Source organism: Varanus komodoensis, unplaced genomic scaffold (assembly GCF_004798865.1).
Source record: "Varanus komodoensis strain SLA01 unplaced genomic scaffold, ASM479886v1 scaffold12, whole genome shotgun sequence".
Classification (NCBI taxonomy): Eukaryota; Metazoa; Chordata; class Lepidosauria; order Squamata; family Varanidae; genus Varanus; species Varanus komodoensis.
In genome coordinates this window covers 1550186-1574365 of record NW_025335349.1, presented here as the reverse complement: position 1 = coordinate 1574365, position 24180 = coordinate 1550186, and the positions used below count along the sequence as shown (strand labels likewise).

Here is a 24180-nt window from a genome sequence, read left to right as displayed (position 1 = left end):
GTTTGGTTTGGGGTTTTTTGAACATCTAATTTGTTTTCCCTTTAATTTAGTATGACTCAATTCATATGTCTCTCTTTAAAAACAAAATGTTCAAGCCAAGTGTACCTTCTCTGATTATAAATGTGAGATGACAGCAAATGTTTGTGGCCTGTTTCACATAGATGAAACAGTGTGATAAAGAATTACTCAGAAAAAGTGGAGAAACCTCAGCCCACATAACTTACTTTTCAACTATGAATCATAATTAAAGAATAAGATGGGACAGCTTATCCATTAAATTCCACCTTAAGTTGGAAGCGCAGTGTTGGTCTGCAGCCGCAAACTTGTTGGCTCCCTTTCTGCTGTCCTTCTACCAGCAGGCAAAGTCATTTTTATTCAGGCAGGTCTTTGACATGTAAACTGGTTTGTTGGGTTGGGTGCTGTTTTCATTCTTTTATCGTTCTGTTTCTTCAACTGTGTTTTTAATATATTTGTCGTATAATTTTTAAATTATGCTTCTATTGTAAATATTCTATTTTATTAGTGTTAGACCCATTGAGTGCCATTTCTTGATAGAAAGATAGGATGCAACTCTCATCAATGAATGAATGAATGAATGAATGAATGAATGAACAGAGTGGTACAAGGGGAAGGTAAGCATATTTTCCCACAAAACTTGCAGTGTACAGGAAGCTCTCCTCTTTAAACCTTTCCTTCAGCATATGGGCAGCAGACAGGCTGCTCCGGTGTGGATGCAGCAACATTGGCAGGTCCAGTGGGCGTTGGTCTGCTGTTTCTCTCAACATGAGGAAGGGTTAAGAGAGCATATTAGGAAGGAGCTCCCCAGTGGTTAGCAATGAGACCCTCATTCTGTCCATCCAACATGGATCATCTAACCATGGCTTGTATCAGCACAACAGGAATGCCATTTGCTGTGTCAAGACTGAGGAGCAATCCCTATGCTTGTTGCCTAAGGATTTTAATGCTGCTGATAGAGATTCCCTCAATATAATCACTCCAGTGAGGCATAAAAATAATCTTAAAGATGGACAAGAGCAAGCTCAAAGAAAAAATGCATTAATACAACCTTTGATGTTTTTAAGAATTTCGATGGAGATTTCTGGTTGGAATAAAAACTATTATGCGACTTTGACACTCCCTGCCTCCTCTTTGTAATACCTCTGAAATAAGCTGGTTTTAATATATTCCTCAGTGTCACTGTGAGCCATAGAGTTTACTGAAACAAAAATAAACTTCCCAGGGATTATAAGAAGCTGTCTATATTCAGTCACATCAATGAGCCACCTAGCCTAGAACTCTTCCCCAGCTAGCACTAATCCTTCCTGTGCTGCTGACCTAGAAGTCCACATTCTTCAACAAAAGAACTTCAAAGGAGACTTTGGGATTCAATTACTGACCTAAAATTAATCAACAGATTTAATTCTATTTGTTTCAGCCTCAGTCAAGACCAAGATTTTCTCTCATATTACAGGTGTTAAATCACCATAACAAAGAAAATTACACTGTTAGGAATTACTGCTGTAGTGGATGGTCTCTGGACTTACTTTCCATAATTTCGAGCTTAGAAATAACACAGTCTTTGAATTTTACACACTTTGAGCCCCACTGTTTAGTTTTTTCCCTGTAAATCTCTGTGTGTATGCCGCATGTACCAACTGAAGATTATATCATGCATCTGATAAAATAGGTTCTAGTGCACAAAATCTTCTGCTGCAATATATCTGCTATTCTTTAAAGTGAAACAAGGCTCCTTTTTTGTACTTACGTAATAGAATAAAATGTCTGTCCCTCTGAAATTGGTCATAGAGCTGGCCTTTTGGTATATATGACCAAGGGATTGAATTTAGAGCTTTGTAAACAGTGCAGTCTAGCACTGAGCTGAGATCCCCATTTCTTTGATTATTTATTTACCAAGGATTCTTTTTTTAACACAAACACACACATTTGAGGAATTATACTCATGAATGGCTATTTTGTATCTTTTTTTTTAGTTTGATCAAGCAGCTGATGCAGAATTAGCCTGGGTTGATGAAACAGAGAAGAAACTGATGTCTCTGGGAGATATTAGGCTTGAACGTGAGCAGACCACCGCTCAGTTACAAGTTCAAAAGGTAAAGAAATGCGATTTCATTTGTCATGTTGTTCATTAATGGCTGTTACTTCTTCTGCCTTGATTTGATTTGCAGACCATTATAGTGCATGCTTTTGCTGTACGTCTTCATATTCTTAATATCATTGTATTTTATTATGTGATTAGGCATTTACCATGGAGATTTTGAAACACAAGGACATGATAGAAGAACTTGTTGCATCTGGGGATGAGATTATGAAGACATGCACAAAAGAGGAGAAACTAGCTATGAAGGTAATAAGGCACTGCTTGCAGTTGCTTAGTAATTGCATCAAATGTCTATGTTCATAAGTAATTTCCGCTCAAGAAGGGCTGCAAGAAGGACTGAATTGTGCAATGAAAAACTAAGCTGCCAGTTGGCTGCATCTGCCATCCTGTGCCTACAGGAGAAGAGAAGTACCCTTGCAACACTGACGAAGTCCACGTCAAATCTCTGGCAGTACATTGGTTGTGGTTGTTGTGGTTGTTACGGGGGGAAAGTACACATTAAGATTGCTTGCTGTAGCTGACAGGCATGAGGGAATCCCAGAAATACAAATTCCCAGAAAGCATGCTTCCATCCCTGAGTCCCGGCTTTCTGTTTTAAACTACTGAGAAACTCTGTCTCAAGTATGAAGCATACTTGGAACAAGCTGGTCAAATACAGTAATTGACCTTAGTTTTCATTTCTTCTGTTGAAATCTGACCAAATGTCAGCATAACTGTAGAGCCAGTGGATATAAATGCAAAACCAGAGATCTGGGTCCCAGTTCCCACTCAGCCATGGAGATCACTTTGGTGACTTTGGGCTGTCACTGAGCCTCAGGCTAAGCTACTTCACAGGGTATTTGGAGGTAAATAAAATGGAGAGGAAGGGGACTGTGTAAGCTGTCTTAAATTCCATGCAAGAGGAAAAAATGTTAGATATAAATGTAATAATAATCTGTCCATCTGACATTTTCCAGCATGTATTTTCAGTTAAGAAACTCAGCTAAGAAATTTCAGTTAAGAAACTTGATAGCCCACTTTTTCTCCAAGAACTCAAAGATGATGTATATAATCTTTCTCTCTCTGTTTTATCTTCACAACAACCATGTGGAGAGAGTTAGGCTGAGAAGCAGTGACTGACCCTAAGCCACTCAGGAGGCTTCGTGGCAGAATGGAGATCTCCTGACTCGCAGCCCAGCATGCTCACCACTATGCCATGCTGGCAGCCCTTTCATATACATGCTCCATCACCTCCAGCTGTATCAGTTCTGCACTTCTGTACACCTTTCCTTTCACAATACATTTTTGCCACTTAATTTTTGGAGCATTCATGGCAGAAATTGTTTCTTCTGTGCACCATCCTGGACCAAGTTCCTTTTGCTTGTGGACCCCATAGAACCAGTTAGTCAGGGGTGGGGGGAGGGAGAGAGAGACAAAGAGAGAGGGAATGGGATAACATTGGAGAGCATCTAGCTGATTTAGGCACATGATTATTATTAAGTATTATGCTAATAGTGGCATTGTATGGGCTAGTTTGACAATAACTATTTACTCATTAAACATATAGCTGAGAAGCTGGGTGCAGAGTTTGGTTCTACCAGCAGAAGCCCTCATTGAGCAGATTTCCGATTAGGGCTCTTCAGCTAGTAGGAGGAGAGGGGTGGGATTTGAATGGATTCCCCCTTTAACCTTGGCTCCACTTCTTACACTGTTCTGGAGGATCCCCTGATCTTCGTGAAAGGAGCACTAGGGATATAGTGGAAATCGTGAAAATGTTCTGCTCCCCATTCCACCAGCAGAAATGCTCTGTTGGATCAATAGCCTTCCAGGTACAGATTGGACTCTGGATCCAAGTCAAGATGTTACAGGTGCATTTTCCAAACCTAACAATAGCCAAAATATAGTCTTTCACTTGGAAAAGCTGTTGTTCTGTCTATGCTATCTGCTACCCAGGGTTCCTTAATACCTTTAATTTGGGGGCTACTTCTGGATGAGCATAATTCCGGATTATGTTTTTGCTTGGTTCTTTTTGTTGTCATGATCCATATCTACACTAGTATCTGTTTGGGAAAGCAGCATGCAAGTATTTATCCTGTTATGAACAAAAATTCAGATTAGTATGGTGTTGTGTATGCTGGCAGGGCATTTTATAACTGTCTGGTTTGTGGACATCTTGAAGATTTCTTCAACCAATTGATAGATGCTGCTGTTTGTTGGCAATTCCTTTAACAGGCAAAACTGGAAAGCCTCCTACAGAAATACGACATGCTCTGTCATACGAATTCTAAGAGAAACCTGCAATTGGAACGGGCTCAGTCTCTAGTTAGCCAGTTCTGGGAGACGTATGAAGAGATTTGGCCATGGTTAACTGAAACAGAAACAGTAATCTCACAGCTTCCAGCACCAGCTCTTGAATATGAAACTCTAAAGCAGCAACAAGAAGAACATCGGGTAAGCTGGCTGGCATCTTATTAAATACCATTAATCCTAAAAGTCTTAAAACATCAACATTACCAAACTGCTCAAGTGTCCTTTTAAAAAAACACTCTTTTTCTCTTTAATAACAACAAATGATGTATTTTATTAGTAAATCAAATTGCAATATATCCTTAGTTTGAGATTATTCTTGTGAGCTCAGAGGAGCCAGGAACTGATATTTTTCAGGCTCTAAATAATAGTTCAGGGTTTAAGTTTCTTAGTAAACAATTAGTGCTTATTCTTTCTGTGTTTCCAAGCAGAAGCAGGAGTTAAACAATAGTTAAAATACATAGAAGTGCATTTGAAAAGTTTACAGTTAAAAGCAGTGTTTTAGCTGACCAAGAAAAGAGTCTGGAAACTGTAGGCAGAGAACAGAGTGACACAAGTCAACTAGCAAAAACCATTCGGCCAATTATCCAGCATTGCAAATGATTTATAAAGGAACAGCATCGTAAAAGCTGCCAAACTGCTTAAATACAACTATAAATAGCTTGCAACAGTACTTGAATGTGGTAACAAGCAAGTAAATCAAACATCTGAGGCTACATCAAGGATCACATACAGTATACAGGGTCATCAAATACTTTTCAGACTTGCAGAAAATGATCTGCTTCAAGATGGATTTAATCCACTTTGAAGGCATAAGTTAGAGAGACTAACTTAGTGTAAAGAATACTGGTTCCGAGCTGAGAGCAAATCACCTTTACTCCTGTGGCTGACTGAGTGTAGTTAGTTATGCTAACTATAGTTAAAGTAGTTTTGCTTTGCTGTAGTATGCAAAGAATATTTGTTCAGAATTCTTTGCAAACAGCTCGATGTAAGTGGTAAGATACTGATGAGTCTTTTGCTTCATTGTAGCAACTGCGAGAGTCGATTGCGGAACACAAGCCTCATATAGATAAGATGAACAAAACAGGACCTCAGCTGCTGGAACTTAGCCCACGTGAAGGATTTTCAATCCAAGAGAAATATGTAGCAGCTGATGCCCTTTACAGCCAAATTAAGGAAAATGTCAAAAAGCGAGCTCAGGCACTGGATGAAGCTATTTCTCAGTCTACCCAGGTAACATTATTTACTGGATGAGCAACTGGATTCCCTGTGGAGGATGCTGTTATCTTATATCACACTTGAAATGCATTGTGAGCTTATCAGGAATGTAGGGTACCAGTGATATATGAATGCTCGTATCAGTGCTCATAGATTTCCTTTTCTGAGCTGCCCAGGGATTAGGGCACCTTTTAAACAAGTGAATCTGATTAACTCACAAAACTTACTTTGAAAATACTTCTGTGGTAAAAGTGTGAATTCTACTATCAGCTTTAAAAATGAAAAAATCCTGGAAAATATCCTCTGTAAGGAGCCAGTGTGGTGGTGTCACAGGCCAGGCCAGGGAACCCCTTGGGGCAAGTCCCTGCTGTGCATGGAGCTTGCTGAGTGACCTTGAGTTGGTCTCACTGCAGGCTACATGGCGGGATAGCTTTGAAGATAAAGTCTGGAGTGGTGGTGGGATGGCAGGCTGATTTGAGGGGAGATCGGATGGGCAGTGGGATATTAAATGAATTAAATGCATCCTAACCGCCATGACAAAATTACAAAACAGTGTGTCTCTGGATAATAAAATCAGTATCCTACAGAACAGTGATCTTGATCATCCACTCATTCAATCAGAGAGGCTCATGGTGGCAAGACAGCCATGAAGTTCTACTGCAAACTTCACCAAAATTAACAGTGGGGAGAAAAGTACCACTCATTCCATCCAAAAGGATCACAATCAACCCCATTGCTAATGCATGCCTTCAAGGCTTCTTTAGTTTATCAGGAATTGCCTGACAATGCAAGTCAGTATATATATGTACGCTGACTAAAGAAGGGCTGGGGAAGACCAGGGACCATCCAATCCAACCACCATGCTTTCTGGCCAAGGCCTCAAGTAATATAATCGCTGCTTGGTGAATTCTGCTTTTGTTGTTTGCCAAATGCTGATACTTTATTATCCACACACAGTGGATGGAAAACTAAGTTCCCCAAGTGTGTGTGTGTGTGTGTGTGTATGTGCGTGCGCATGCAGGGCACATCCTCCCTCTTTCCTAGTATTGTAGAGCAGTGATTATCCTGCCTACTGAAAACAGGTTACAAGGTAGTTAGAGTGTGCTTCCGGGTGACACTTTGAATGTAGCTCTTTTCAGGTATTCTGAAAGGAAATTGCATGGAGAGCCTCCACAGATCTTTCTATTTCAGAAAACTATTCTCAGTGAAGAGGGTGATAGAAATGATGATGGAGAGGGATGGACCTGGAATAATCCCCCCTCCTCATGCTTTCTTCACTTTCGGAATGCTTCAGCATGGTCAATTCAATTGTCCTGATTCATTCACAGAATTGGGACTGTGGGGGTCAGTCATCTTCTGCCTGTAACCCGCCCATGTACTTTCCCCATCTTTTTTCTTCCTACAAAAACCATGAAAAAGGGAGAGACAAAACAGATGCGTAAGGCCTTTTGATTGGTAGCATTTGAAGCCATCCTTTTAGAAGAACCCTAAACCTTTAAAAAGTTTTTCACCTTAATATCCATGGATGTTCTGGTAACTGTTCTTAGGAAGCTCTCTGCAGGATGTTTTCCATGTATAGTATTGTGCTGAAGGCCACACTAGATAAATCGCGGATTTATCCAAAGTCTCTAATTCCATGTCTGCTTGTATACTTTATCATTAAAATTAAAAGTGCCTGTTAATGGCTTAGTCTGGATTGCTGAATAATAGCCCTCACAATCTGAGGGTGCTTTCGCTGGACATGTTAATGATAGGACAGCACTGATGTGATAAAAATCCTTTGTAGTGATGTAACCAAAGAATTGGGTTTAAGTAAATCATATAAAACTGATATTTCTGTAAATATTTTTATTGATATATTACATTGCCAAGAACAAAATGTTCAAAAGCTCAAGTCTAAAAAAAGGCTTGTTTTGTTGAATCTGACCATATGTTATGCTTATTTCTGTCACTTTATGTTTCACAGGGTCTTCACATTGTAAAGGAGTGCAGAGACACCCTCTGTTATGGCATGGAAATAATGATGTGGGATGCAGACAGTTTATGCACCCACTTGATAGTACAAATATCTTATTCACACAGTTCTTTCCCATCAAAAAAGAAGGTGCAAGATTGGATGTCTTGAGACGGAAAAGAGCCCTACAACTTCCAGCACGACTCCGGCCATCCATACAGGCTGGGGAGCACTGGAAGGGGTAGGATTCTTTTCCGTCTCAACATGCATACAAATGTGCCCTAAATGGCTAGTGCCCATAGGAAATCAGGGTTCTGGTTTTGGTTGCATTTTTGTCTCCTTGCCTTTTCCTGATTTTGGCCTGTATTATGAGATTCCCTTGTTGACTAACAAGCAGATGCAATCCAGACACCTGGATTTGAAGCATAAATTTTCACTGTTTGAACTAACAGAATTCTTGTGTGTTATAAATCTGTATATATTGTGTGACCAGTTGAGAATGAGAAAGAGCTGTCTTATATACAAAAACCATTCAGGATGTTTTAAACATCTTTATTAAGCAATAACATTTTCCTAGTTTGAACCAACTCCTTGTAGATATTCCTTTTAATCTGGCACTTACCCAGTTTCCTGCCCATTTGTCCGCATAGTTCCATGACAAGATAGATTCAACTATTGAGAGCCTGGAACGTATTGTTGAACGTTTGAGGCAGCCACCTTCAATTTCTGCTGAGGTTGAGAAGATTAAAGAACAGATCAGTGAAAATAAGAATGTGTCTGTTGATCTGGAAAAACTTCAACCTGTGTATGAGACACTCAAAAAGCGTGGGGAAGAAATGATTGCACGTTCAGAAGGAACTCATAAGGACCTATCTGCTAAAGGTAATAAAGGATGTCAGATTTGAAGATGCCTCTTTGTAGGTAGAATAAATAAAGTAGCAGTGTATATAATCTTTAAAAAGGAGGAACCAACCAGTAGTTTCTATTAGTTTATTTTCATGAGAGATATGAATGCTACTTAAAATGATCTGGTTTCTTTATGTGCCGTTATGATTAATTTGATATCTTTAAATGTCCACTGTTGGATTCTCTTAATTTAGATTTCTAAATTCCATCTTTCTCTGCAAGATGAGCACATAGACAAGTCTCCATAAGCATCTGTATAGAAGATGATCATGGCCATTGCCTGCCCTTGTAACTCTCTAGTATATTTTGTTGCCTAGTGGTACAAGATAAGCTGGATCAAATGGTCCTTATCTGGGAAGACATTCATACCCTGGCTGAGGAAAGGGAGGCCAAACTACTCGATGCCATGGAATTAGCAGAGAAGTTCTGGTGTGATCATATGGCTATTGTAGCCACTATTAAAGATACTCAGGATTTTATCAGAGAACTAGAAGGAGCTGGGATTGACCCTTCAGTGGTAAAACAGCAGCAAGAAGCAGCAGAGGTAGGTGAAAAGCAATCATGGAACTAATGCAGCAATTCTGTACCCACTTACTTGCCAGTCATTCTATATAAAGACGTTAGTGTTTCTGGCTAAATTGCTATGTTCTGTTCCCGAGACAATGTCTGATTTCCTCAGGAGAACACCCTATATAGATGAACACATGATAAGATACTAGGAAAATTAATATTACCTTCCTTTAAAAATATCTAGTAGCCACATTTCTGAATCATTATCAAATAGAGTCAGTGCACTCATACTTTTGATTAATGGTTTCTAAATATTTGGGTTTACCTTTCAGACACATGTCTTTCCCCAGTGCCAACTGTTAAAGCAGTTTTGAAGCTGAGAGGGCGTTCATATACGATATGTAATATAGTGTGTTGCAGGGGCTGGGGGTGGGTGTCTAAAAGTAAAGGTTAGAACATGCCATTGGGCTTGTTTCTTTGGATTCCAGCTTTTGTCCAGGTATCATATCTACTGCAGCATGGGTAAAAGAGCAACAGAGCCAAAAGGATATACAGAAAGATGTATCACCAGACCTTGGCTGTAGAGTTCCTTGTCTTTATTTGATAATGCCTCGAAAATGTCAGCTATTAATTTTTAAGGAAACCAATTTTCCCTTTATTTTCTTAGTGTTGTGGCTTTTGTTCAGTAAACCATTAAATGTGTTCAATAAACCAAAAGCTGTTTCTATGAGCAGATGGTTACGTAGTGCCCCCTGCCATTTTCTTGAGAAGAGGAAACTGTTAAGCCCCCATTTCAGCAGCCTCTTGCCCAGTGAGGCCCTCAAAGATCTGCTCTTTAACTGCTCTTGGCTTCAGGCCAGCAGAATCTTCTTTATTCCAAGTCAGTTCTACAGGGTCACAACTTCATACTAGGTTGGATGAACACCGCCTAAGGAAACCGTATTGTTTATTCTAAATTAACCTAGTTTAGTAATCCTAAAAATTAAATGTGATAGTATGCAAAGTTTAACATGCTTCTTCTTTTAGACTATCAAAGAAGAAATAGATGGATTACAAGAAGAGCTGGACGCAGTCGTGAACCTTGGCTCGGAACTCATAGCTGCATGTGGAGAACCTGACAAACCACTAGTGAAAAAGAGCATCGATGAGGTATAAGACTTGTAATGATTTGCTTTTTTATGTTCTTGTGTGGTGGATAGGAAGGAATCCCTTGATATGTAGCACCTACATTAAAGGCTTGACACAAAAGTGATATTCTCCTTGGAGTTAACAGCAAAATTCATCAGAGTGGCTTTTAGTTTGATCCAGAAACTTTCCAGGCAGCTTCCTGAACTAGACAAATTCTATAAAACATTTTGTTTAACCTTGTGCTTTGCTGCATGGAATTATTCATCTATTTAACCATGTCCCAGAACAAGAAACAGACTCCCCTAAAGATGAGCATCCCGAATGAGAGAAATTTCCTGTCAAATTGTGAAGGAATTGTAAGAAAGCTATGCGGTGGCCTGGGACCATCATCGTCACAAGCCAAATTGGCTTTAAAGCGCCACCCAGTCACAAGTATGGTGATCATCTAGATTCTGAGCATTTAACAAAACCTGCCCATGAGGGATATATTCCGACTTAGTCCCTGGAACTGGTACTGCATTGCAATGAGATCAGGAGTGCATCTAGGCCTTGTGCACATTCTCCACTTCCTTCTTAGGTCTTCAACACATACAGGATAGATCTTGGATGCCTAGATTAGGGAAATCAAATAAATGCACTGCCTTGGATCCTAATATCAGACAAAGAGAAACTGTCTCAAATTGGCAGGGCCACTGACCAATTTTGGATGATTTTACCCTTTCCCAACAGGCCCCTGTGCTCAATTCCACATTATTTAGGTGGACCCCTTGATATCTGGAGAAGCTGTCCATGGGTACCAGTAGCTGCAGTATGGTGGGAGGGGAGGGAAAATTCCTTCTTTAACTCGTTTAAAGTTATTATATCTTGGGAGCTATGCCAGTATTTCTGAGTCCTGGTATTGCCACCTGTGAGTATTGATGGAAAGATGCATAAGCTGCTCTTGATTTTGCCATGCACCCAGTTTTAGAAATATTATCTGAATAGACCCTACATTTCACTAGAGCAGAAAACATTATTTGGCATATCCATTATTCCAGCAGCTCATCTCTAATTTTGGAAGCTTTAGTACATCAAAAAAACATATTCAGCTGGCCAGTCAAACACTGGTCCGGCCATTCCAGTCATCATGATTACTTTTCTGCGGTATCACAGAAATCTTTTTAGTTGGAAATAACAGGAATATTTTCTATATTATGCAAGGCATGTGTTTTACCATTGAGCTATATATGCACAGCAAGTAAAGGGAATAAGGGAGGAATTGTGTGGCTCTGGGGAGCATCTGAGGGGCCATGGGATAGTTGGATTCCAAGCTCTGAGATTGGAGATAACACTCTGACCTTGGAGAAAGGAACTGGGCTTCTGATCCCTGTCCTCCTTGCTGCTGGCATAGAAAGAACTTCACTGGCAGACTCTCCAAAGTTGGTAACATGACCTTGGAGAGGAGGAAAACAGCATATCAGAAGGCAAAGATGGAAGGAGACTGGAGAGGTCAGAATGTGAACTATTTTGGGGACTCTCCAGCCATTTTCTCCATACCCAAACCCAGACAATCAAAACAGACTATCTTGCAAAGGTGTAGGGTGTGAAGATGGGGAGGTGGCAAGCACCTCTACTGTTTCTCCCACCTCCTGTATAGGGTGCCCATAAGCTGCAGATGCTTATGAGCATCACAGGTACTCTTGGGTGAAGAGCATCCTGCTTCTAGTTGAAAATGATGCAATAATCATGATAGATATGATTATACAACTAGTTTTCATATTGAGTTTTCTTCCTTACTCCCATGGCAATTTCTAGGGAGGCTCATGCCTTCCTTTTGCATCACAAATAGAGAGGTCTTCTGATCTGCTAGACCTTATGGATTTAAGTACTAGCTTTTAGATGTTAACTGAACTGCATCTTCACTTAAAACACAGCTAAATTCTGCTTGGGATGCTTTAAATAAAGTATGGAAAGAGCGTGTTGACAAACTTGAGGAAGCCATGCAAGCTGCTGTTCAGTATCAAGATGGATTGCAGGTAAAGTTAATTTAATTTTGAAAAATTTCAAGGTTAGCTTTTTCAAAGATTTGGGCAATTTTAATTTGAGGCTAATGTATTCTTTTGTTTTCTTGATGTGTTTTTAATATGGTGTTGCCTTTACTAAACTTAAGATCAAGCAACTAATCAAAAAACACATGTAAATAAAGCAAAGTAAGGCTTTGACAGTCAAAAGTTGTGTACATGTACACAAAAGTTGTGTACATAAAAGTTATGCTATGTTATATTTTATGTTATGTTATATAATATTATATATTTTTCTTGCCCTTAAAGTGTACACATGTAATCTGGATGAAGGGTACAATGAGGGGAAAGTGTTGATTCGTTCTCTTCTCTCAAGCCTGATTCCTTGATGCAAATTGTATTTATGTACAGTGGTACCTCAGCTCATGAATGCCTCAGTTCATAACCAAATCGGGTCATGAGCAAAAATTTCATAAAAAAATTGACTCAGGTCGCAAACTCCTTATTGGGTGGTGATCATGATCGTGGCTGTCTCCCCACCCCCCTGAGTGGGGAGATGGCCGCGATCGTGCTGAGGGTGGTGGGGAGATGGCCGAAATCACACCCGTCTTTCCTGTACAAGTGCCCCTGATTGCATCTGTCTTTCCTGCAGGAGCGCACCCACAACCTCAGCCATCTTCCCCGCAGCACAATTGCGCCCTTCTCCCGCCACAGCACGCCTGCATTTGCACCCGTCTCCCCCCCCCCCAGCACACTGGGATGACGTGCGCGTGCTGGGATGAAGGGCGTGTTAGCGGTTGTGCTGGGGGGTGGGGACATGGCCATGCTCGGGGTTGGGGGACAGATGGCCCTGGTCTTTGTTGTTCTTTGTCATTTTGCTTCACGTTTTCCTGTTTAAAAATTAGTTACAAAACAGATTAACTTTATTTACATTGAACCTTATGGGGAAATTTAACTTGGCTCATGACCATTTTGGGTCATGACCAGAGTCCTGGAACGGATTAAGTTCATGAACCAAGGTACCACTGTATATGTATAAGTCATTTTTACAGGTCATAGACACATTCAGATAGCTTGTGTGTAAACCATGGCAAGCCTCAGGCTCACTCATCTTCCCATCTCTCATTTCTCCTTTGTGCATGTGAGCAAGACGTGAAGCTTCTATTCATTGTTTGTAAAAATCAATGTTTGTGAAGACCATCAAATCATGGTTTGTTAACTGTGATTTTCACAAACCACCATTCCCCATTCTTGCATGAAATGGGAAACTGTGATATTTTACAAAGTGAGGATGAACGCTTTGCATCCCCTCTCCCACCCCTGGCCACTACATGCAAGAAAGTGCAGGCAAGGAGAGGAGAAGCGGTGAAACCCATGGCTTGCTGTAGCTCCTCCACTTATGGAAGCCCTGCTGAAAGAGGGACAGGAAGTCCCATCAAAGAAGCCCTGCCAAAAGAGGCTGGTCTCCATGATACAGAGTCCAAATAAGATGAGATAGTAACTTTCAAGTGGAAAAGGTCAGAAGACCCACTTGAAAGTTACCATATATTTTAATTTGGCACTGTGTCATATTAGTTGACATGTAATTTGTCTTCAATAGAGGCATGTCTGTAACTGGATATCTTTGCATTATATGGCTGCCAGTTTCCTAACCATCTATTGCTACTGTTAAAGTTTTAGTTCAGGTACACTGGGTTTTCAACAGGAGTACTGTATTATTTAGCTGTGGGTTTTTCAAGCAAGGATTTTGAAAGAATAAGAGGTAAAACTGCAAGGAACTGAACGTTTATCAGTGCTCTTGGCACTGCTGTACTATTTAAGCATTACATAACCCATTTTATTTATTACATTAACATATTGAAGATGCAATCCTTTGCACATTTAATCAGAAAAATAGGACTTCCAGTATGTTCCCCATATGAAAATGGCACCATGGTCAGAATTGATGCTTATTCTCACCTGAACACGTTTCTATCCTTTTAAGCACAAGTGTGTAATTCTCAGTGGCAAGGTCTAGCTCATCAGGATTCCATTCAGCAAGTAGCATCCCATATTTGCCAAAGCCCTCTTGTATTATCTCAGTAGCCCTGCTAAATCTTACCTGCTCAGCAGGCTGTAATATTACCCTTCATTGGATCATTTGCAGTGGTAAATTGGGTTCCTTTTCACTGCTCTGGATCACAGACATTGGGCCTATTTGAATGATCAAAAAAGCCACCATGACTGAAATAAGCCAGGTTTAAATCCAAAATATGTGCTGGCAAGTGATGGGTTCTCTTACTCTAATAACTGACCCTGGCAGGACTTAATTGTAAAGTTGTCTGAACCTGGGTGGCATGGCTTGTTTGCAGGGGAAACAACCCTCACATCTGACCATGGGTTATTTGAGGGCTGTTTCTCCCTCAACAAGTGGTATGGCCCAGGCTCAGATGACACAACAGGCTACACCCAGGCAGGTCATTAAGTTAGTGGTGCAAAGTACATGCAGGCACATACTGCCAGTTTAAACAAGCACTGCGGCTTATTTTATATTTATTTACATATATTTATAGGCCCCCTGTAACTGCCAAGACCTTCCTAGCTGGCTTACAATAAAGAGAGAGGCGGCTTAAAGAGAGAAGACAAGATGACTTGTTTTGATTGTGCACAACACATCATTGTCTATAATGATAGAAGAGAATCCTATTCAAATAGCCAGCTAATTAAAACCCAGAATCATTTTACTGCTGTGTGCTAATCATTATATTGCTTCCTGGGAATTCAAAATGCAGCAGCTAAATCTGAAGTATTTTATTTAATGTGAGAAAAACAGGGATGGGCTTTTATTATTGCATATCTCAGTGGTATAAGCAGGAAAACTGCATTGCCATTTTTACTTGATGCAGGAAACATCCTACAGTGGTACCTCAGCTGACGAATTCCTTGTTTCGCGACCAAATCGGGTCACAAACAAAAATTTCATGAACATTTTGACTTGGGTCGCGAACTCCTCATTGGGTGGCGACCAAGATCGTAGCCATCTCCCCACCCCCCTGAGTGGGGAGATGGCCATGATCGTGCTGGGGGTGGGGGGGGGAGACCAAGATTGCTCCTGTCTCTCCCTCCCCCAGCATGCCCTATTTGCGCCTGTCTCTTCCTCCCCCAGCGCGCTCCATTCATGCCCATCTCCCTCCCCCAGTGCACCCACGATTGCACCCATCTCCCCCCCCCCCCAGCGTGCTGGGATGATGGGCATGTGCAGGGATGACAGGCGCGATCTCGGTTGTGCTGGGGGCGGGCAGGGAGATGGCTGCGATCTTTGTTGCTCTTGTCACTTTGCTTCACATTTTTCTGATTAAAAAAAAAAGATTCCAGAATGGATTAACCTTATTTACATTGAACCTTATGGGAAAATTTAACTTGGCTCACAACCAATTTGGGTCACAACCAGAGTCCTGGAACGGATTAAGTTCATGAGCCAAGGTACCACTGTATTTCCGTCCTGACATTGGGCAAGGAAAAATGTGGAAAAGACAGGGCAACATTACACACAATTATTTGTCCCACCATTTTGCACTCACTAACATGTGTCCAAGAAGTTGTCCTTAGTGCTTTATTGGACTCTTAGGTCCCAGTATTCATTTCTTAGTCTTAATCCTCATTCTAAAAGCCATCCATCCTTTAATCTCCATCCTGCATTGTTTTCAATAAGCACTGGTTGCCATCCATTTGGAAAGGTGGTATATACATCAAGGAGATGTGGAACTCTTTTCTCATTGGAACTAAGTATGTGAGCACCTAGATTTTATTGAGGTGTAAAGGATGCACTCTTGAGATAAGCTGAGCTATGCACATGTACGTATGTTCTTAAAAATAATACTTTCTGCCAGGGTGGAGTTGAAGTATGAACACAGCTGTTGAGGCATAACTGAGTCGTGATTAAGAAGGAGCCAAATAGTCTTTGCCATCCAACTTCTTGAATGTTGGGAGCCTGCAGTGGAGGGGGGACTGTATGCTACTTCCAGTCATCTTGGGTCACATACGAGTATGGCACTGGAAGAGTGTTTGAATGTGTTGTTCTGAGTTCCCTCCAAAGATGTTCAAAGCATGGTGGAACTCCAGATAAAAGAGTAACTCTGCTCACACGTTCCAGAGACTCTATTAGGCTTTTGCAGCAAAATACTTGTGTGGGATTTTGAAGATGAACTGTTTAATTGTTTACATAAGCACGTATTTTGACACATAGCTTGTAGGTTTCTCCAGATTAAAAATATTTGCCCACAATTACTTTCAGAGATGGGAAAATGCATACAAGGTTGGTATGGAGAAAAAAAAAGCAGGGCTAACTTATAAGTTCCCTGTGAAACTTATTATTTCACGCAATGTAGCATATACATAGTAGCAGTAACAACTAAATTATAGTTATGCTGTACTGAGCATTGTACCACTAACATGCTATAGTCTTATTTATCATAGTATTATACATAATTATATTACTTTAACTGCACATGTTACTTTACAGGCTATATTTGATTGGGTTGATATTGCCGGCAGTAAATTAAGTTCAATGTCACCAGTTGGTACAGACCTAGAAACAGTGAAACAGCAAACAGAAGAACTAAAGGTATAAAACTCTACCCTATTATTTTTTGACATCTTTCTGTGAGGGTTATGATCCAGAACCAGTGTGTATTCACTTCGTGATAAAAGAAATAAATTATTTTCAGATGTACATGTCATTTTAAAACCTATGGCCCTTATGAGTCTGAAAGTAATATGACATCAGTTTCCCCTGCAGGTTAATTGTGGGTTAAAAAAGAAAAAAAGGTCAATTTTTCTCACTGCATCCATTACTTTTATGACTTTCGACTTCCCTTTTAAAATGTGTGCAAGTTCCTGCAAAGTCTGTCATTCTTGATGCACTGGATTATTCCTAAACATTAATAGATCACTTCATTTCCACAACAGCACACTGAGCTATGAAGCTAAAATCCCCAGCCAACTCTAAAAGCACATTTGGAATGGAAATATGACTCATTCAGTTCATAATACCTGGATGCTTTTGTGTATTTTACACAGGAACCAGAGATAGTATAGGATATCCTGTTTTAGGGCACAGGATTAAGCCAGATGATCTATTTCAGCTTTGTTATTTTATGTGCAAAGCATAGGTGAACCAGTAAAAAAACAAAAAAAAAATACTGGAAATGTTTACGAACTAACATTCAAATCTATTTCTCTACTGATCATTGTAAATTAGGGTGGCAATTACTTTTCAGAAATCAAGGGATTAAAATAATATTAGGGATGAGGTTAGGTACAATAGTGATTCTCCATCCTGATGAAGGGGAAAAGAAGGAAGAAAGGAAAAGCACTCTGCATTTCTCTTTCTTTATGGAGTCACTGAGTTTAGGCTTGTTCCTGTAGTTATTTTGTGCATTTCTCACTTTCCAGACCAGATACAGATTTGAATCTGTGGTTGAATTCCGTATACATTTCCAATTCTGTAATATGATTCATGGACTGAGAAAAATGCATTCAACAGCATGCGTACTTTAAAAAAAATGCATTCTTTTGAAAAATGTACACAAATATAGTGAGATTACTGAGGAAAAAACACATCCATTTCAAAAATGTGCACAATGGGTGCTTACATGTGGAAAAATATGCATGAAAATGCATGTGTATTTTCATGTTAAAAGAAAAACAAAGCTTGCAATCTGCTAAAGACTCAAGTCACAGCAATCTTCAAGGTGGCATTCAGAAAACTTATATGAGCTGGAGTTTTGTCAGTTTGCACATTCCTAATAAAGGGATTCTCCCCTGCACTCCAGCACAAATAAGACCATTAAGTCCAGGATCTAGAATTACCTAACCGCACTGTTGTGCTCTTCTCTGGGTCGTCTTCCTCTTTGACATTTGTGTCCCTGGTTTTCAACAGCAATTCAAGAAAGAAGCCTATCAGCAGCAGATAGAAATGGAACGCCTGAACCACCAAGCAGAGCTCTTGTTAAAGAAGGTTACAGAAGAGAGCGATAAGCACACTGTACAAGACCCCTTGGCTGAACTCAAGCTGCTGTGGGAAAGCCTGGAGGATAAAATTGTGAGCCGTCAGGTAAATGGAAACTATGCTGCAGACATGTAGCTGGCAATACACCTTCTTGTATATTGTGCTGAAAGGCTTGTACAGTTTTAATACCATAATGTCCATTTAATGCAAGTAATGAGTATGCCATTTTATGCTTTGAAGAAGTGCCTTTGCTCAAAGGGGAGTTTTCAGGCTTCATTTGGAGGTTAAGAAAGGAACAAGAGAAAAAGGGGACAAGAGAGGAATGTTTTCAAACACAATGATATGGACTTAGGGTTCATTTTAACTGGAATGAAAACAAACATTACATGAATCAGTTTTGCAAAATTAAAATAAAGCTAATTCCTTTTCACAGACTTGCTGTATTTAAAAAGGGGCAGCAGCAAAGATAAAAATAAAAGATGAGGGGAACATACTCTATGAAATAAGTTCAGGGTCAGAGTTTAATTGCAGGTTGCCACATCAAGTGCATGATATTAAACCAGACATGTGAAGTGGGTGGGGAGACATTATTGGGCTTCAATGGCAAGGATACAGTTATAAATAAATCCCTAATCAAGAATGAGGCTGATTGGACAACCTTGAGCAAGTCAACTAATTCATTCAGTTCATCCAAGAAGAGGATGTTTCCTATATTCTAACCCACTCTGGAAGACCATTCTAAAAATAAGTCATAGAATAGTGTTTTAGGTATGGCATGCTTTCTGATGTTGTTCTCAAGTAAAGTTACTGCTTTCAAATGTATGACATAATGTTTGGATGGTACCTCCTTATTCCAAATCATTCATTTAGGGATTTGTTGAACAAAACTCATGTCAAACACATGTAAGCTTAGCACTGTGTAATGATTTCAATTTGTATTACCCTTCTTTATTATAGCATAAGCTGGAAGGTGCTTTGTTAGCTTTGGGGCAGTTCCAGCATGCCCTGGATGAGTTGCTGACATGGCTGACACACACAGAAGACCTGCTGAATGAACAGAAACCTGTGGGTGGTGACCCGAAGGCTATTGAAATTGAACTAGCCAAACATCATGTATGTAACTGGTAACTCTGGGTTTACTGTTCAGATATCTTTAGGACTTTTTGATGACAATACTTAGTAAAAACGTTTTTGCATCTTAAAAGAATGGTTTCTGAAAATAAAGAATGAAGATACATATGTATGTAAGAAACCATAATTTCTGTTGCAAAGGTATAATTATCTCTTTTTTGTTTAAGCTCCCCAATCATAGATGGCTCAGACCAAGTTGCTATTTTTCTTGAGTCTTCTTGGCAAACTATCACATAGCCCTCTGGCTTAATAAATGGATTGCAGGTACAAAAAGGGTTCAACGAACAGATGCTGTTATGTACTTCCTGCTAATTCAGTCTTCCAGGGAGGAGACCGATCACAAAATAGAACTTCCTCTTTGATCATCAAAAACATTGGGAAGTTGGCAAGCGGTGGTCCTTGTCCTTAGGAATCATCATCAGAAAATAAAAGGGAAGGGCCATCTCTGTCTGTAATAAACTTCTACTGTTAAAATATTTAGAACAATGAAAAAATACAACTGTTCACATAGCTGAAATCAAGCAACAGAGTGTAAGAGTACCATGACAGGAGGGAGATAAAAATTCAAACATAATATACTCCTTCCATAAAGAATCAAGTTCTTCTTGCTACCACAGGGGCCTATGCTTCTTCCTGCACTATCAAGACCACTTCGTCTTGTAGATTGTTCCACAGTCACTCAGTTAGTTTTGTGTCCACACAATACTTGCCAATAGAACCAAACTCTTCACATAGACAGATGAACTACTTGGGGTAATTCCTATGACTGGTGAACAATGTGCCGCTACAGTTACAGAAATTGCTGCCAAATAGTGTCCAGTGTGTCTGCGGCAATCCAAATTCATGAAAATATTATTCACGGGAATTACCTTCCAGGAATGTTGGCTGTACATTATGTAGAAATCAAAGTGACCATGGAAATTGTCCTATGAAATGGATGGGTAGTGTTATTTAGGCATAGAATAGTGGAAGAGGAAATACTGTGATCACAGCACAGACTGTGCAGACGTGGCATTTTATAGGGTTTGAACCTTTTGTCACTCTGTTGAACTCTTGGAAACAGACTACCTGAACTGAAAGAATATAAGGTCTGACTGTTGCAAATAAGACATTCCTGCAAAATGCATCAATTTCTACAATTTCCATGTACCTGATGCTCTGTATTTATTTATTTTAAAACCCTGTTCTTTGCACTCCCTATAATGTATTTCAGGACTAGAAACTATCCTGCTGGGCTTCTTTGTTCATTTCCCATAATCTTGTTTCAAGTTGAAAGATTTGGATAGGCTGGGATGGCTTTTTTGAACGAATTGGCAGAACACTGCATTCCTATTTGCAAAGCAAATCTCTGAGCTCATGTGCTTCTTGCTTAGACGTAGTCTTCAGTTATAGTTGCCTTCTCTCTTAGGACCTTTCGGACATCCTGATGAAGAGTGTTCATTCTTTTACATCTAGCTTGCATTTTCCCACACCCTAGTATCAGCAATTGCAATAAAATTGCAACCAATATATTCCTGTTAGCAGAGGAAAGTTAAAAGTGCCTCACTTGACTGTAGGTTCATTTACAAATAGAATGCATCAAAGCATGTAATGTAAAGAAAATTCAACATTGATCCATGATATTATTAAATCTTAATGAAAGTTCAAGTTTCATTTCTTTTGGCATGCCCTGAAATCTATACTAGTTCTGCATACTGTCAGTAGAATTTTATTGAAATGATGGAGCTGCACAGGACAAGTGAAAGTAGTGATTAAAATATGGTATGGCTTGAAATGTTTACAACTGCAGGTGCTGCAAAATGATGTCTTAGCTCACCAGTCCACTGTGGAAACAGTTAAGAAAGCAGGAAATGACCTGATTCAGTCAAGTGCCGTTGAAGAAGCAAGCAATCTACAAAGCAAGCTGGAACTTCTGAATCAGCGATGGCAAAATGTCTTGGAAAAAACAGAAGAAAGGAAGCAGCAGCTGAACAGTGCTTTGATCCAGGTGTGTATGAAAATTGAAAAGCAAGCCCATCTGCATCAAACTGTAAAGCCTACTGACTTCGAGGGGAGAGTTAAGGATGCACTTTGCTCTTTGTAATCGAAAGCAGTTTTACTTAGAAATGCTTCATGTTGGCTGTATTGGGCCTTAGTTAATTAGCAATAATTGAAATATAACATTATAAATCTTGAATATCACTGCGTCTGTATGCTTAATTTTCCCTTTGTATAACAACTGGTCTCTGCATAATAATACTATAGTTATTTTCAGCCATCTTTACTATATGAGTGAATTTGTTAGGCATTTCCAGTTTCATCTTCATGTATACTAACCTGAATCATAAATTGGGATTTAAAATGTAATAGTTAACGACCAAATATATACATTTCTTTATCCATTAATAAGTTCCATACAATCTATGAAGTGTTTGTGAGGCTTTCTTTCACATTCAACACTGTTTCATTGTATGTACAATAATCTTCAGTCTAATCCCCAGAGAGTGTTTTTGGTTTAGTGGTATTTTCTTTTAGGTCTGATTTAAGTCTGATTTAATATGTTCAACTTTTGCAGCCTCTTAGCTGATGTAGCACATTAGAATATTGAAATATGTTCTGAAGTGCTGTGGTGATGTATCATTTAGGCCCAAGGTTTCCATGGTGAAGTTGAAGATCTGCAACAATGGTTGACAGAAACTGAACGTCAGCTTTTGGCATCGAAACCAGTTGGTGGTTTACCAGAGACGGCAAAAGAACAGCTTAATACCCATATGGTAAGGATCTTAATATTGCAGATGGTCCCAATTTGGGAAGTAAACCTTTGTGACCATTCATAGTGAAGCATTTTCAATTGCTACCCAGTGAAATGTCTGTAAAGTTGTTTAATAAGAAGACTGTCACTCACTCACTCTCTCCCAACCTTTTTTTCTTTTGGTAAATTACCATGTTGCAAAACTGACTGTGTGGTATATCTGTATGGCTGAGCAGCTCTCAGCATTAATTTACAAGGGAAAAAGATTCCAAGGTATTCTGGTGGCTCTAGCATTCAGCTATAAAGTTTAGACATCTTTATGTTGCTCTGGTATAATCTTCATTCCTCTTATTCTTTTCTTACACCAAATTTTATATACTCACAACTTCATAGTAAAGAGCTCAAAAGTAAAAGATAGTCAAGGATCACAGAATTTTCTCCACTGTCCATTTACTATTTCTGAATTCATTACATAATGTCAATTACCAGTACACAGAGACAAAGTATCTAATTTATTTAACGTGCCAAAGAGCACAATAGTAGTTGTCTTCTCTTTTCAATGTCTTAATGAAGCAGAGGTCTCAGTTTGGAGCCAGAACCTCATTAAAAGTCTCTAGCACTTGGAATTTAAGACACCAGGCATGCTTCCAGACCAGGCTTTTATTGTCTCTCCCTTAGAGACAGAGTTTTTATCAGATGGGGTTTGGGGCAGATGTCATTGTCTTCCGTGTGTAACTCTCCTGTGTTTTCCCACCATTGCTTCTACAAAAAAAGAAAGAAAGAAATAGAAAGAAAAAGAAAAAGAAAATAAAAGTGTGGTAGCTGCACAGTGTGGTAGGAGCTCTCTGTCTGGAAGCATCCCTGGTTTACAATTCTGAACCTAGTAATTAAGCAAATGTCAAGTTGCAACTTAGGCCTGGGATGCAAAGAAAGGGGCACTTGTGCTCCAGCTAAGCAGAGCATGTATGCTCCACACATATGGCCCTCCTTTGGATCCTAGCCTAAGCATATATTTCATAGAAAAGCTTGCTCAGGTGATAAGTCCACATTAAAAGGCCAAGAAAAGGAGTTGGAAAACATTACAATGGGATCCTTAATAAAGTAGCCCCATGGCCTTCTTTGGATTGTAGCTTTACTTTAGACCAGCCCTGATCACTGTGGACCTGTATTTTTCCCAGAGAGGTAAGCGCATAAGCCACAAGCCTATGATGGATACATGAACAAGTAATATATCGGGTTTCATTGGATAATTGTTTGTTTTCTGAAAGTCAGGTCACTAAACCATAAGCCACTTTGTAATTTTGAGGCAGAGTGAGTGACCTGCTGGTGGTTTGTGCCTGGAACTTGACTCTGGATGGCAGACTACGGGACTGGAATTGCAGCATGGTCTCATGTAGTAGGGATGGGATGCTTTTAAAACGTGAGTGTTAGGCTTGTACAGCCACCGAAGGCAACAAGTCCAGTCACACTCATTAACCTTAAGGGTTACTTACCACTTTTAATGTGGAATTATGTGTGTCTTTTTCTTGGTATAAATGCACACTGCAAATTGGTTAATACAAATATTATACTTAACTATGGGATAACCGTGCATTGCTGTCTTATATACCTATCTAATCTTCCTTTTTCTAAATTGATCCTTTTTGGCCAGAGTGAGCAGAACACCATGATGCTGCCACATGCACCTTCCCTATGATAGTGCTCACATTTTAGAATAAATGTTTATGCATTAATGATGTTGGCTATCTTTCTTTTTTGTTTAGGAACTCTGTGCTGCCTTTGAAGCTAAAGAAGAAACATATAAATGCCTGTTGCAAAAGGGCTTACAGATGCTTGCAAGATGCCCAGAGTCTGTTGAAACAAATGTTGAACAGGACATAAATAATCTTAAAGAAAAATGGGAATCAGTAGAAACAAAGCTCAGTGAACGAAAAGTATGTTATAGTATGAACACGACAAAGTTCTCTGAATTGAACCATAATATTAGATTATTTTAAATACGGAATAGTTCTGGCAACTTTTAGAAGCCACTAGTGAAAAACGATGCATCATATGAATACGCAGATCAAGAAACTATACAGTGCTGCCTCAAGCAGCCCAGTGTCTCTAAATGTAAATGTGTCCTCCTGCGGTCATTAGGACACATCCCCAAGGAGTACATAAACCCATTGTAGCCATTAAGCCCATCGTTTCATTGGCTTGGAAGTG

The 24180-nt window shown here is 39.6% G+C and overlaps 1 protein-coding gene across 30 annotated transcripts in view; it reads left to right on the top strand.

Moving 5' to 3' along the window:
* Positions 1-24180, top strand: part of DST (dystonin) — a 370183-nt gene that overhangs the window by 306776 nt on the left and 39227 nt on the right. For all 30 annotated transcript variants that reach the window (XM_044421565.1, XM_044421571.1, XM_044421551.1 and 27 more), the window contains 14 exons: positions 1992-2111; positions 2258-2365; positions 4331-4549; positions 5435-5638; positions 8228-8459; positions 8801-9027; positions 10020-10142; positions 12035-12136; positions 16623-16724; positions 18042-18215; positions 19068-19223; positions 21031-21228; positions 21866-21994; positions 23736-23906. In XM_044421565.1, coding sequence (XP_044277500.1) covers positions 1992-2111; positions 2258-2365; positions 4331-4549; positions 5435-5638; positions 8228-8459; positions 8801-9027; positions 10020-10142; positions 12035-12136; positions 16623-16724; positions 18042-18215; positions 19068-19223; positions 21031-21228; positions 21866-21994; positions 23736-23906 — 2265 coding nt within the window. The remainder of the gene's footprint in view (positions 1-1991; positions 2112-2257; positions 2366-4330; positions 4550-5434; positions 5639-8227; positions 8460-8800; positions 9028-10019; positions 10143-12034; positions 12137-16622; positions 16725-18041; positions 18216-19067; positions 19224-21030; positions 21229-21865; positions 21995-23735; positions 23907-24180) is intronic.